General features: G+C 41.7%; 1 protein-coding gene across 1 annotated transcript in view; it reads left to right on the forward strand.

Annotated features, from left to right (window-relative positions):
- The first annotated feature begins 1,155 nt into the window (after nt 1-1,155).
- The window catches only part of LRP1B (LDL receptor related protein 1B), a 676,318-nt gene continuing 663,985 nt past the window's right edge, over nt 1,156-13,488 (forward strand). Inside the window, exons 1-3 of the mRNA XM_019472156.1 lie at nt 1,156-1,210; nt 1,483-1,537; nt 3,039-3,148. Coding sequence (XP_019327701.1) covers nt 1,156-1,210; nt 1,483-1,537; nt 3,039-3,148 — 220 coding nt within the window. The remainder of the gene's footprint in view (nt 1,211-1,482; nt 1,538-3,038; nt 3,149-13,488) is intronic.

The following is a 13,488-nucleotide window of genomic DNA, read 5'->3' on the forward strand; positions in this document are numbered from 1 at the left end:
TGGGGTTTTAGGCATCTGGCTCATATACAGGCATATGCATACTGGCATGGAGATTTAATCTCCTTGTCCTGCAGCTTTCTTGCCATGACCTCAGACAGTCATGCTATTTTTGAGCTTATAAACTTTTAACTCCATCTTAATGAAGTTGAGCTAGTAGAAGGTCCCATATAAATAATTTAATAATATGTCTGAATGAAATGACCGCTATCTAACTAGTAGAAATAACAGAAGTGATTAAATTAAATTCAATATACACATTAGCCACTGAACTACATAGCCATAAAAGAAAGAAGAGTGTGGTCTAAAGAGTTGTCTCTTTTCCTCCCACAGCTTTATAATTATATCTTCAGGGAAATGCCACAGCTCAGCATTTAACGATCTGCCATCAGAGACATTTATAAGGAGATTTTCAGGGAAGGAGAGAGTTGATGGTATTTTTTTCACAAAAAAAGCAGTCATTGAATAGTCTGGCAATCGTCTGCTGAGAGGAGCATTGATCTATATATTTACATATCATGTGAAGTTAATAATTCTAAGTTTTTCCCCCAAGAAAATCCACAACAAGGTCATGATCTCCCAGGACATGTTTGGAAAATAGAGCATAAATCTTGGACAATGTCAGTCTGTCACTGCCCTGCAGCAGATTTGTATGGTTTGAAAGAGCACAGCTGGTCAATTCAGTGACTCTGAATGTTTTCCACGAGGGATGGCTCCGGCAAAACCCAGTCCCTTTGCAACGCTAAACCACAGGGTATACTGGAAAAGGGGGAGACATTTGCAATGTAGGAAATAGTGGAATGAAGTATTCATGCAGAATTAACAGATGGCACAGAGTAAACAAATGGAAAAATTAGCAAAATACTTTTCCTATTGCCAGACTGTCACTCAAATTGAAATATCCTTTGTAGCTGTCGCTGGTATGTATATGCAGATATTACTGTTACTTTTGAAGTAAAAACTAAAAGTCTGGATGAAGACTAATCTGTCTTCATGCTCAGCATGAGTAATTTCCAGCTCAAATGCATATGTAATTTCCCAAATGGACAAGAAAAAGTCCAGGTTGTGGCTGTCAAGTGTTTATTAGACATTTCAAAACACGGCTTGCGTAACTGCTTATCTCTCTGAGCAGATTAGATTGTCCAAACAGATCCTGAGATGCAGAAAAAGATCATGTACCCTGAAGAAGAAGACGACAAACTTAAACAGGTCTGTGAGTGCATTTATTTGACTGACTGAAACACTCAATAAGAGTTGAAGAAGTCTCTTTAATTAAGTTACATGCGCTCCTAATCTAGTGAGACAGGGATTTCTGAGATGGTATTGTCAGATTCCAAGTGAGGTGGTAACAACATCTACTACTGTTATAGTGACCGTTTATCACTTGCATTTATCCCAGCATAGGTGGTCAAATAGGTAAATCACAATCATTTCTACTTACAGCAAAAATCAAAATACTTTATTACGTTTTATCCACTTTTAAAGTGGTAGCTCCTACTGATGTCATTCATGGACTTGAACCTCGCAGAGTAGCACTGCCGTATGTGTGAGAACGACAAAAGCTTTTTTCTTCTGGGCATCCTCTGCTGCAGCCCGTGAACAGGAGAGCCCGTCATCACTGCTGGGATTTTGCAAAGCAGGAAATAACCAAAAAAGCTGGTTTAATTTCAAGCTCCATTAGACACAGTGTTTGCCAAATGGAAGAAGACCAAATTGGTTGGAAATCTTGTCCTGAGACCTCTATGTTGGTATTAAAAATCAGAAAGAGTAGGTAGTAATAAACAAATCACATAATGCATCATCTGAATAATTTACTTTGAAATCACTTTGAGTCTTTTAATGTTTGGGTTTTTTTCTCATAGAAGTGTAATTACTCTGGGAATACTGATTACAGAACTGTAGTATCAACCTGGGTTTTCCAGTACCAGGTTGTTGAGATCAGTATTTGAATGACTTAAAGGTAATTAGACTATACACACACACACACACACACACACACACACTATACACACACACATAAACTTTCTTTCCTTTACTTTTTTTAATCTTTCTTTAAAATGTTGACTATGATTTGAACAGTGTAATTAGAGGAAGAAAACAGTATAATTAATAAAGAGTAAAGCTGATTTTAATCCAATCTATTACTTTTACCATGATGATTAGTTTGAGTGGCAAGATTTATTCCTCACTCTGCATACAGAAGTGCTTGTTTTCATGCAGAACTTTTCCCCCAGGAAGCTCTATGTTCAGGTCCCGTCAGATGTACTGCCGTTGCGATGTTGATGTGCTATTCTTCTGCAAATGTTGCGTTATCACAGATGCCGGGGGTGGTGGGCCCCTGCCCATGAACCGAGAGCCAGGTCCTGTTGAGTAGGTTGAATGATAGGTTTTACAATTTCACATTTATGTTTCAACGGTGAAGTCATACTCTAGTTTTTAAGGCCAGAAGAAGTCACCAGAGTACCCTAAAGCAACATCCCGGAAAACGTAGGCCACAGAAAGTCATTGCTCATTTTGCGTCCAGCTCAAGTATTTGTAGGAGAAGTTCAGTAATTAATGTGAGAAATACCTCACTGACTCTAATAAGAAGTGGGTCGGGCCTCTGCTCTGATGTATCGGTTCAATTGATTCAGCAGCCAGAATGATTGATACGAAGGTATTCGAACCCGGTCCTGCAATTTGGGCTGATAGTCATTAGCTGTGCGCGCGGGCCCTGGCGTGTCATTTGTAGGCCTGCCAAGCTCGGGAGTAGCTGTCGGGCATCTGAACTGTATGGCTCTATTCTCCATTTTTAAAATTTTCCCCTCAAGAGCTATTACCAGAGTTGCCAGGAGAAAGTAGTGTGAAAATAGGGACCCTTGAAAGTTGAGAGCGACGCAGGATCTGAAGTCACATCCCCGTGAGGGAGAGGGGGCTCAGGCTGGAGGTGCTGCCACAGGTAAGGCACAAGAGACAAGCAGGAGAATTAAATCAATTCGATGGAACTGATTTAAGCTGAATCAAATTTAAAATGGGTATGTATTTGTGTGCTTGTTTGTTAGGAAAGATGGAATCAGTTCTCAAAGCCACCCTTGGGGGCTGCGCCTGCTGCCCACGTGCAGTGTTGATATGCAGTGCTGCAGCAGGCTTCTGCGTCCCGGAGTGCTGGAAAGTGAATGTCAGCTCATTTAATCTTTGTCAGCGTGGTCCTCCCTCACTTCATCCTCTGAAAAGAAAGTTTAAAAGGATGCATTTAAAGAAATGTTTTCAAGATTTGCTCAAGGAAGTGTGCTTCTCGGCATCTCCTGGCTTTAGTTTAACCCGTTCCTCTCCAGGCAAGTGATTTCAGAGTCACCTCCAACGCCAGAGCTGGAGTATTTCGTTCTTATTGAAGCTTGTAATACAGTGATTGCTCTGTGACTCAGGAGGGAAATAGCTGTGTGTGTGCTGGGCACTGTTTAAAAAGTCAGTGTTTACCAGGAGGTAGGAAAGCCTAGGGCTTGCTGTAGTTGGAGCCAGACCCATCCTTGTCTCTCACTCAAATTTTGTATATATATGTTTGTGTGCATGTATGTGTGTGTATATATAGGTATGACAGTATATCTATCTATCTATCTATCTATCTATCTATCTATCTATCTATCTATCTATCTATCTATCTATCTATCTATCTATCTATCTATCTATCTATCTATCTATCTATCTATCTATCTATCTATCTATCTATCTATCTATCTATCTATCTATCTATCTATCTATCTATCTATCTATCTATCTATCTATCTATCTATCTATCTATCTATCTATCTATCTATCTATCTATCTATCTATCTATCTATCTATCTATATCTACATATACATATATCTACATATACATCAAGGTTGGTAAGGAAAGAAATTGATATGGTCTCATATAAAGAACTTTAAATATTTTCACATCCGAGTTTAGCATGAAACAAGTGATTCTCAACAATTTAGTGCTTAAATTTTTTAAGATCTGACTGGTTGTTTTGAGAATGTGCTGAATATATTGGCGCGTTCATGTTCGTCGAATCCTTTGGATGTTCTTTGTCGCTGTGGGAGGACAGGAGACTTTTACAGCCAGGGAAGAGCAGCTCGTATAGTCTTTCCTGCAGAAGCCTCCTCTCCCATACCAGAAATTTCTACTTCCCAGGGAGCGGAAGACGGCACACACTGCTCGGCTTTATTGCAAGGCACTGCACCAGCTGAAGAAATGGATCCACTCATTCAGGACAAGTAAGCAAATTCAGCTGGCTGATGAAAGGAAGCCTAGACAACGGTGTTCAAACACTCGCTCCCATTTCCTCCCCTCCCTCCCCCCCCAGATGTCTGGTTTCAGTTTTAAAACATAATAACATTTCATTAAGGAGCCATAGCAACCCTTCACTAATTTGTGAAGAGTACATCGTGAGCTACATTCTGTACTTATCAGCATTTGAGCACTTTAGATCTTGCTTCATCTCATTAGTGGATGTTTATGGGACCTGAGGGTTTCAGCACTCTCTGACTCATTAGTCAGCCTGTGGTGGTGCAGGCTATATACCACAGGAAACGATTTCCCCAGCCTTTAAATGCTCGCACAACCTTCAACAGAAGTTCAGTCGGAAATGTTTTCTCACATTAAACAGTCAGTCAGAAAGGAATGTGCAAAGGTGTGTTGTTTTTCTTTAAAAAACACCACTTAGTATAACACCGTGTATATGAAAGTCATACTGTGCTCGGTTGCAGACAGCTGCACCACCGAAGAGATGTAATTTCAAAGGGCTGGATATTTAAATTGCTGGCTCTGGAAAATTTAGCCACAGGATGGCATTTACAGGAAACAGCAAATCAGAAGAATGTGTCGTGGTGGAAGTTGCTTGGTGTTAACATCAGAAAGAGTAGGAATCCTGTTTTCCCACTTATTTGCTGGAACGAAGCCTTTTTTCCCCCAAATGCTGCACTTAACTTAGATTCATGCATGATCTAATTTGTATGAATATAAATGTTCTTTTTCCTCTACTAAATTTATTAAGCAGTGCACCATTTAGTAAACTGTCAGTAGCATCTGTTGGAGAAAGGCAAATAAAATACTGATGCAGGAGGAACTAGTTTGTCCAGATTACCGGCATGTAGTTTCATGTACTGTGAAAAAATTCCCTGGGTGCATAATTTAACAGGAAATAATCCACCAATCTGCTTTTTGTGGCTTTGTTTCCAATACTGCTTTTCTTCCCCATCATGATGTACAGTTTTCTCTGAAATGCACTAACAAATAGGAAAAACAAATACAAGTGTGAATTAATAGTGTGATGTAAATGACGGAGCAGGAAATGGCATCTTAAATTTGTTTACAATATGCTGCAAGTCAAAGCATAGGAAACTGCTTTATTAATAAGCAGTTGATAGTCATGTTAATTAGGAAATCACAGAAAAAAATGGGCCGCTTGCGTGATAATTACCTTATTAACACTGCATAGACTGTATCCATTCTTTCAAGAATTAATGTGGAAGTCAGATTCACATGTTGTGCTTTTGCAAAGATACTGGGGATTTGCTTCGTTATAGGTGGAGCTCTGGTACTGTAATTGGGAGAAGATAACTGGTAAGGGCCTTAAAAATCTCTGCCAAAATGAAAACGTGATGAAGATCAGTATCAGATCTTATCTGAATAAATATTTCTGAATTTTACAGTTGCTACATGGCAAACTGTGCTCATGGAATAATAACTTTCGAAATTGGAAATCTCTAGCCTCACTCATCAAGTATACCTACACAAGCATTGCATGAGTTTACTACCAATCTTTTATGCATGAGTCACTGTGCACATTGTGGTTTTGATGGGAACTGAAAAACTGAGGGCTCATTGAGGGGACTTGGATTTGAAAGAAAAAAGGCAATATTTTATTTCAATAGGGTGAAGTACAGATAGAAGCAACACCAGTGCTCTTCTTTCATGCCAACGATGTGGCTGAACAGTGTGTAGAACAACAAGCTATTAAGTTCTAGCACATTGTCCTCCGAGAGCCTCGTGCTGCTGAAGTTGTCAGAGGACACAGCAGCTCGGCCACAAAACCTGCTCATGTGAGGCAGAGGCTGTCAGGGATGCTGCAGGAGGACGTGCTGCAGCTCCAGCATCGGGGCAGGGCGCCGGGGCAGCACCAGCACTCACTGCACCTGCGGCTTTCCCCTCGCTTGTGTGAATCCAAATTAATTTGCAGGCGCTGGATGGTTTACAAGAGGGTGAGACCGCTGCACTTCAGTCCACGTTATACCGTTTTCAGCAATTAGTTCAAGATGATGCTGGTAGTTGTGATGTGAGGACCCCGCTACTTGAAAACAGCCCAGCTCAGTACCTGTGCGCCCGCTGGAGTGGCTGTGCTTAAGAACCAGACAGTACTTGAGAACATCTTCAAGCTCTAGTGCTTGTTCCATTTTATCCGTATTTCTTGATTCGTTTCTTCAGCTGCAGAAGTTTCTGTACTTACATGAAGGGTAAAAGCTGTGTTCAGAGCTGTCTGGCAGCACAGCTGTCCAAGCTTGTTTTCTTTTTAATGTTACTTGAAGCAAAGTGCTTGCTTTTCTGCTGTGCAGAACCGATGCCTCTCTAGCAGGATGGCAGCATCTGCACACACCTCGGCTCGTGCCGTTGCTGTATCATACTTGTAGAAGTATCCAGGCAGTGGGCTTCAGAACAGTTTGAGAGATCCATGAGGAACCTTCTCAAATGGAAGCTGAAGGCTGGAGCCCTCTGGCAGGATTTGGGATAAATGTGATTTTTTTGTGGTCAAGCTTGATAGGAACAATTGTAGCTCTGCCTGGAAGTAAAGCATCCTCTTCCCATGGTGGGCTTGCAGCTTGATGGAGGGTCATGAGGCAAATGAGTTGAAGAAATAATGAGGGAAAGGGCTGACAGGTTAGGGAAGGTTTTGGACACTGCTTTATCTTTAGACTTTTGCCCTGGGTTGCCACAGATTGTCCTGTAGCATTTTCTTCCAGAACAGGACAATTCTGTCACTCTGACTTGATGGCCTGACATAAGTCTTGTTTAGGTGATCAGCCTTGAAGAACCAAGGGAAGGTGCTCTTCTCTGAAGCGTTTAGGGGCAAGAGCATTTGCTGCAAGAGCATGGAGGACTTCAAGGGACTAAATATGAAATGCTGTCTTAAGCTTGTGCATCTCGTTAAGGTTCTTTCTCCGGGTCCTGGTGACATAGTCCTGGCTGTTTGTCAGGTATTTTCAGTAGTCCAGGACAAGTTAGTAGAGTTACTTCAGCTCTTTGCTTTCTGTAACTTCTGGAGGACAAGAGGGCATCAAGGCCCTGGAATTGCTGCTTTTAAAGGCTGTTTTGAGGACTTTTCTTTGGCCAATACCCTGTGTGAGTGGAGTGTTTAGTCCTGGGCAGCAGCCACTGATTTTTGCTCTTCATGTTGATAAGTTGTGTCACCTGATGACTCAACAGGGATCGTCTCTCTTTATCTGTGCTGGCTTCCTTCTCTCCTCAAAATACTACTTGTCTTCCCCACCATCCTTTTCCTGTGTTGCTCTTCTTGCTCTGTTCCTGGTGGGTACCCTCTGGAGTTCAGGACAGCTCTGCAGTGCTCTCCAGGGGCCAAGGAGATATTGCGAACAGATGCCTGGAGGATTATAGCAGGAATGTGCAGGATGTGCTCCAGATCTGTCATGCTGGTGGCTGCTGGGAGGACAGGGCCTGTCCTGTCACCTTGAGGTGTCCAAGTGGGAGAAGCCAATGGGCCATGCTGGGCCATGCTGGTAGTCAGCACTATCTCCCCTCCACAGAGAATCCTGCTGCTGGACTTCTGCTAGGAAAGATTCATAACTCCTTCAAAAATACTAATTAAAAAAAACCTTTGTAGGTAAATTTGCCACAGGTTTCCACAATAAAAGCATGACTTCTTATCTAAAATCAAATTTAAATGTGCTTTTGCAATGTCTGCCTTCTTCTGAAGCATTTGTCCTTGGCCATGGTCCATTCAATGTAGCATCCTGGCTGTGGCCTCAGATTTGATTAAGCAGATTACTTATGTCTTCTTTACTATATAGTGATAGATCTGGACCACAGCTCAGCAGACTGAAGCGTTTTATTAAAGTCAGAGACATGTAAAAATGTACTGCTGAACTGCCGTAGACAAAGTTCTTTGGTGAACTGGAAAATGAAGAAGAAGGAGTTGCCGCAGGGGTCTGATTCACCACTCCACTATGATTCAGTTGAAATTACTGGAGTCACAGAGATGTCAGGCTGGGGTGGCACAGTGCTGAAACTCATCCCGTGTCTTGCACTTAGAAACACAGGCTCTGCATTTTCCGGTTGCTTTATGATTTTACCACATCAATGCTGAGCAAAGGGAATGGGCGCAGATCTCATTTCCTGTTGTTATCAATAACAGTGACAGTTCATAACTCCCTGGTGAGTTAGATAATATTTTTGTTCATTTTTTACTTTTATATAAATGAACAAAAAGAACTAGCAATAAATACATGGTAGTCAAGAGCATCCTGATGCTCACCACATGCAAAATTTATACAGTGATCGCAGTAGTAAAAATAAGTGAATATTCCAGTTTAAATCCACTCTTTACTTTGGTCCGGCTCACCTACATGGCAAAAAATACTTCTCCTAGCTATGAGATAGATAGCACTTTTTATAAAGATACGAGGAAAACCAGTAATTGTTCCAGTCAACGATGACATTTGTCATATCCTGTTTAGTGAACTCAATCTCTTTACTGGGTCAAAGTGGTGTTTGTGAAGCCCTTGATGTCTGACACATTGATTTGTCCATGTCAAAAGCAGAAATACCTAGCATTTACCAAAGAATAAAGTTTCCCAGCAGGTATCCAAGCTGGAGGTCCTTCTGGGCCACATGGTGAGAGTTTCTTTAGCTGCAACCTAGAGGACTCATGGAGGGGGATAGGGGAGGCTGCATTTTGGCCTCATCCTGCCACATCCATCCCAGGAACTGGGAACTGCTACCAGGTTCCTGCGTCTAAGCATAGCCTTAGAGATTACGTCTCCTTCTTTCAGCATGAGCTCCTGTAGTCCCTTACTTACGGAGAACAATTGTTTATATAAGGTGCTGTCTCTCAGGTTAAAAGAAAAAGCTAATATATAAATGTTGTGATTTTGATTTAATAACACAACTGACACATTTGCTGTTTAATAGCCTATTCCACGCTGAAGAAAGTCCCCAGACTCATCATGCGCTGTTTATCTAAAGTAATAGCAAAATACATTATTTTCTGTTTTAAAGGTCTATAAAGCGGATATTAGCTGATTTTAAAATACATGTACTTCATGCTGTTGAGTAACGAAATCATAGTCTTCCCAGTTCTGTTCGATTGCAATTCTACAGAACAATTTTTCTTTTGCTCAGATAATTTTTTTTCCTGTGAATGTTTAATCTGGGAATGGGATTTGACTTCTTTCACCGTTTAGGGCACTAGTACAAGTCATGCTGTGCAATGTACATTTTACATGCTATTCAGCTTTCACAAAAAGCTAATGAACATGAGCATTTGGGATTCATTGGAAATGGTCTACTTAATGTGATGCTTCTGTAGCAGATATAGTACTTTCCAAAAGTTACTGCTTCTCCAGTCCTTGCAGCTATTCCTATCATATACACGGGGGAACACTGGCAAGGACATGTAGTACACTAGCTTTTTTAGTGCCAAAATGACTCTAATAGATCTTAATTCTTATTTATTCTTTGCACTAACTTCCAACAGAAAGACAAGCTCCAACTTCTGACTTGTGGCAGCATCTTCATTAAGACGTTAGTGAGGAATTTGGAGAACTTCAGTGTTTGGGACGCTTCTTAATAGACATTTCTGAGTATTTCCGTGTCAACAGGAATCTAACCTGATCTTACTCTTTCTGAAGCCTACGATGATTTTCTTATTAAATGCACTGGCTCAGCATTGGCTGGTAATAAAGGAAGAGGGCGATTGTCCTTAATACTAAACCTTTCAGCCCAGATCATTGTAAAAGTGGTGTTAGTGTGATTAAGAAGAACCAGGCCAAGACTATTTAACTGCTTAATCTTAGAAATGAGATAGCACAGATTGCAGTGCAAATGCCCGGGCTGCACAATCAGCACAAGACGTGCTTTTTTAAAAATATGTATGTGAAATTGTCTTGTCTGTCCATGAAAAACACTGGATGAATGTGTTTGTCCCACCTCTGCTGCGAAGGCAGCAAGAATGAGGGCAGTCCTGCCATCATGCCATTCAGAGAGAGACCCAACCATCCTCCGCTGGGAAGTTTTCTGGGTCCCTCTCAGAGGGGATTTAGGGGACAGAGGTATAACTCAGCAATTATATAGCTACTATGCTTTATGAAGGGAGCAGACCACAGCTGTTCCTCTGCCCTCTTGAACCCATCATTTGTGGAACCAGTTCAGTTTTACGTTGGAGGCTTCATTCACCCAGTTCCAATTTCCATCCACTTCAGATACCAAAGCTGTGTGCTGCCAGGTCCCTAATGAATGCCTTGTTCTTTAATGTCTCAATCTTGATAATTCCTCTCTGAAGTTAGGGAAAGCATAGAAATTTTAATTGTGGCATTAAAAGCCACCTAGATCCTTGTACTGAAATCCAAAGGTACCTGTGAGATTTCTAAAAAATCTCGTATCGGTAAATCTGACAGGGAACTGAATCTGCATCCTTTTCATTACAGACCATTGCTGTAATGACTCAAGCATCTTTCCTCCTCAGGGACAGCATATTTACCGTGCTATCCATTAGGGAGACAATTGCTCCTGGAAGATACGCCAAAATACCACTTTTTTGATGTGTGAATGTTCACAGTCACCTGTATAAATAGCAGTGGGCTGCTAGAGAAAACTGTATTGATGCTTTTGCCTCTGCTTCTGGGATTTAGTTTATTTGCCTTTCGTGATCAGTGAGAATTTTGTAGAACTGCTTCCCCAGAACAATGCTTGTAAGGAGCAGGGGGGCAGTGGGCAAGCGCTGCGGTCCTGGGGGGCCGAGCTGTCAGTTGGAGCTGATATCTGTCTGAAACTGTGAGCTTAATTTAAAAAATCTTCAGTGTCTGCAACAGGTTTTATTTCTAGACCTGTACTTTGAGACAGAAGAGGGGCAGGGATCTGAGAAGAGTTACCTGTTATTGTTGCCTCGTGCACTGCTGCACCAAAGCAGCAATAGATGCCAATAGGTTTCTGGTAGATAATTCAATGGTAACTTTCTCCTGAGCACTGCAGCGTGGGAGCCTTTGAAAGAAAGAGGTTAAGAGACAAGTAAGTAGGACTGGAGTGCTATTATTACAGCTGTTTTTCATTACTTCTAATACATGTCATCCTCTTTTATTAGGAGCTGACTGTTGAACCAGGAAAACTGATGCCACAGTATAAAAATGATGCATAGGCAAGGAAGTATCATTGATAAGTGATCTGAATGGTACTGACCTTTCAGAAAAATTGAATAAAAATATACATGCCTTGAGACTTTCAAAAGTAAAAGATCACCTGTATCCTCTCATTGTGCACAGAGAGCACGAGTACTTCTAGCAGTGACAAGGAAAACAAAGCTGCCGTGATCCCCACCTTAACCTCCCAGCCATGGGAGCTAGTACATCAGGCATTGTGTATCGCTAAAATCACAGCTCTCACCACACCAGGGAGCTGAAAAGAGAACTGAGAATACCAGAGATGTCAAATTTGAGTGAATGCTCCCCCAATCCCACTTGTACAACTGTTAAACTCTCAGTACGCTATTCAAATATCAATTAACTAATGTTTGCTATTGTGTGTGATTTAACCATATATTCAGGGTTTCTTTGTTCACTTAGCAGCAATAAGATGTCATTGCAAGATCTACTGAGAGACTAAGGGGGAAAGTCAATTTTTAAGTGCAGCCTTGTGAGCTTTCAGTGATTTCCTATAAATTTGTACTGGCGCTCTCCCAAATTCACACTCTCATCTTTCTGGTTCTCCATACCCATAGGCACCCATCCTTCCTGTTTCACATATGAGAACACAGCGTTTGTCTTACACATTAATTTTTCATATCTTAGATTTTGGAAATACTTTGTTTTATCTACCAGTCTGTTTATATACATTTGATGTGAAACTCGCCTACTTTCTTTTTCATCTCCATAAACCAGGTCTGTGCGTCCTGCTCTGCAGAGGCTGTTACTCTCAGCCTTCCAGGACTCTGAACAGGGAGTTTTTGGCTGAGATGTCTTTTTGTAAGCTTCTGCTTGGCTGCAGCAAAGAAGTCTGGGGAAAAGACATTAGCCAGCTAATAGCAGCTTGCTACATCTCAGCTTTCTGGTACCTTAGGAACGAATTCTGTTTAGACTAGAATTTGCAGCAGTGGAGGCATCCTTGATCAGGTGAAAATAGCCTGAATAGAGGAGGTTTTAGTCATATGCATCCCGTTCTCTAATGTACCCTAAACATGTATCTACAGAAAGAAAATGTACGCGATGAGGCTGGGGATGAGTACAAGAAAGCTTCTTAAACTTCTTTGTGTGGACAATATGTAAGTAGTGTATACATGCATATATAGATCCATCTATATACACTTAGATAAGCTTTCCATTCAGGAATATAGCTAGGGAGATAGGTCAAATATGACCCTTTAAACCCTCCATTTGAAGACAACTGAATGCTTTCTGCCTGCGTGTTGGCACAGGGATACCTGCGCATCTATTCGCAGGAGGCTCGGAGGAGCCTGTGGCTGGCTGAATGCTGGTGTGGGGCTCCCCGAGGCATGGGAGATGACTGCTGGTGGAGAAAAATAATTTACACAGGAAATGGCATTCTTCAAGAGACATACAGAAATAACAAAATAATAAATAAAGATGTCTAAATCATCCAAACATGGATTTTCTTCTTCTAACAGAATCATAGAAACATAGAATCGTTTAGGTTGGAAAAGACCTTTAAGATCATCAAGTCCAACCGTTAACCTAGCACTGCCAAGTCCACCACTAAACCATGTCCCTAAGCACCACATCTACACGTCTTTTAAATACCTCCAGGGATGGTGACTCAACCGCTCCCCTGGGCAGCCTGTTCCAATGCTTGACAACCCTTTCAGTGAATAAATTTTTCCTAATATCCAATCTAAACCTCTAAACCTAAATGGCACAACTTGAGGCCATTTCCTCCTGTCCTATTGCTTGTTACTTGGGAGAGGAGACCAACCCCCGCCTCGCTACAACCTCCTTTCAGGTAGTTGTAGAGAGCGATGAGGTCTCCCCTCAGCGTCCTTTTCTCCAGGCTAAACAACCCCACAGCCACTCCTCAGAAGACTTGTTCTCCAGACCCCTCACCAGCCTCGTTGCTCGTTGCTGGACACACGCTGTAGCACCTCAATGTCCTTCTTGTAGTGAGGGGCCCAAAACTGAACACAGTATTGGAGGTGCGGCCTCACCAGTGCCGAGTACAGGGGCACGATCACTTCCCTACTCCTGCTGGCCACACTATTTCTGATACAGGCCAGGAGGCCATTGGCCTTCTTGGCC

Source organism: Aptenodytes forsteri, unplaced genomic scaffold (genome assembly GCF_000699145.1).
Source record: "Aptenodytes forsteri isolate BGI_AS27 unplaced genomic scaffold, ASM69914v1 Scaffold11, whole genome shotgun sequence".
Classification (NCBI taxonomy): Eukaryota; Metazoa; Chordata; class Aves; order Sphenisciformes; family Spheniscidae; genus Aptenodytes; species Aptenodytes forsteri.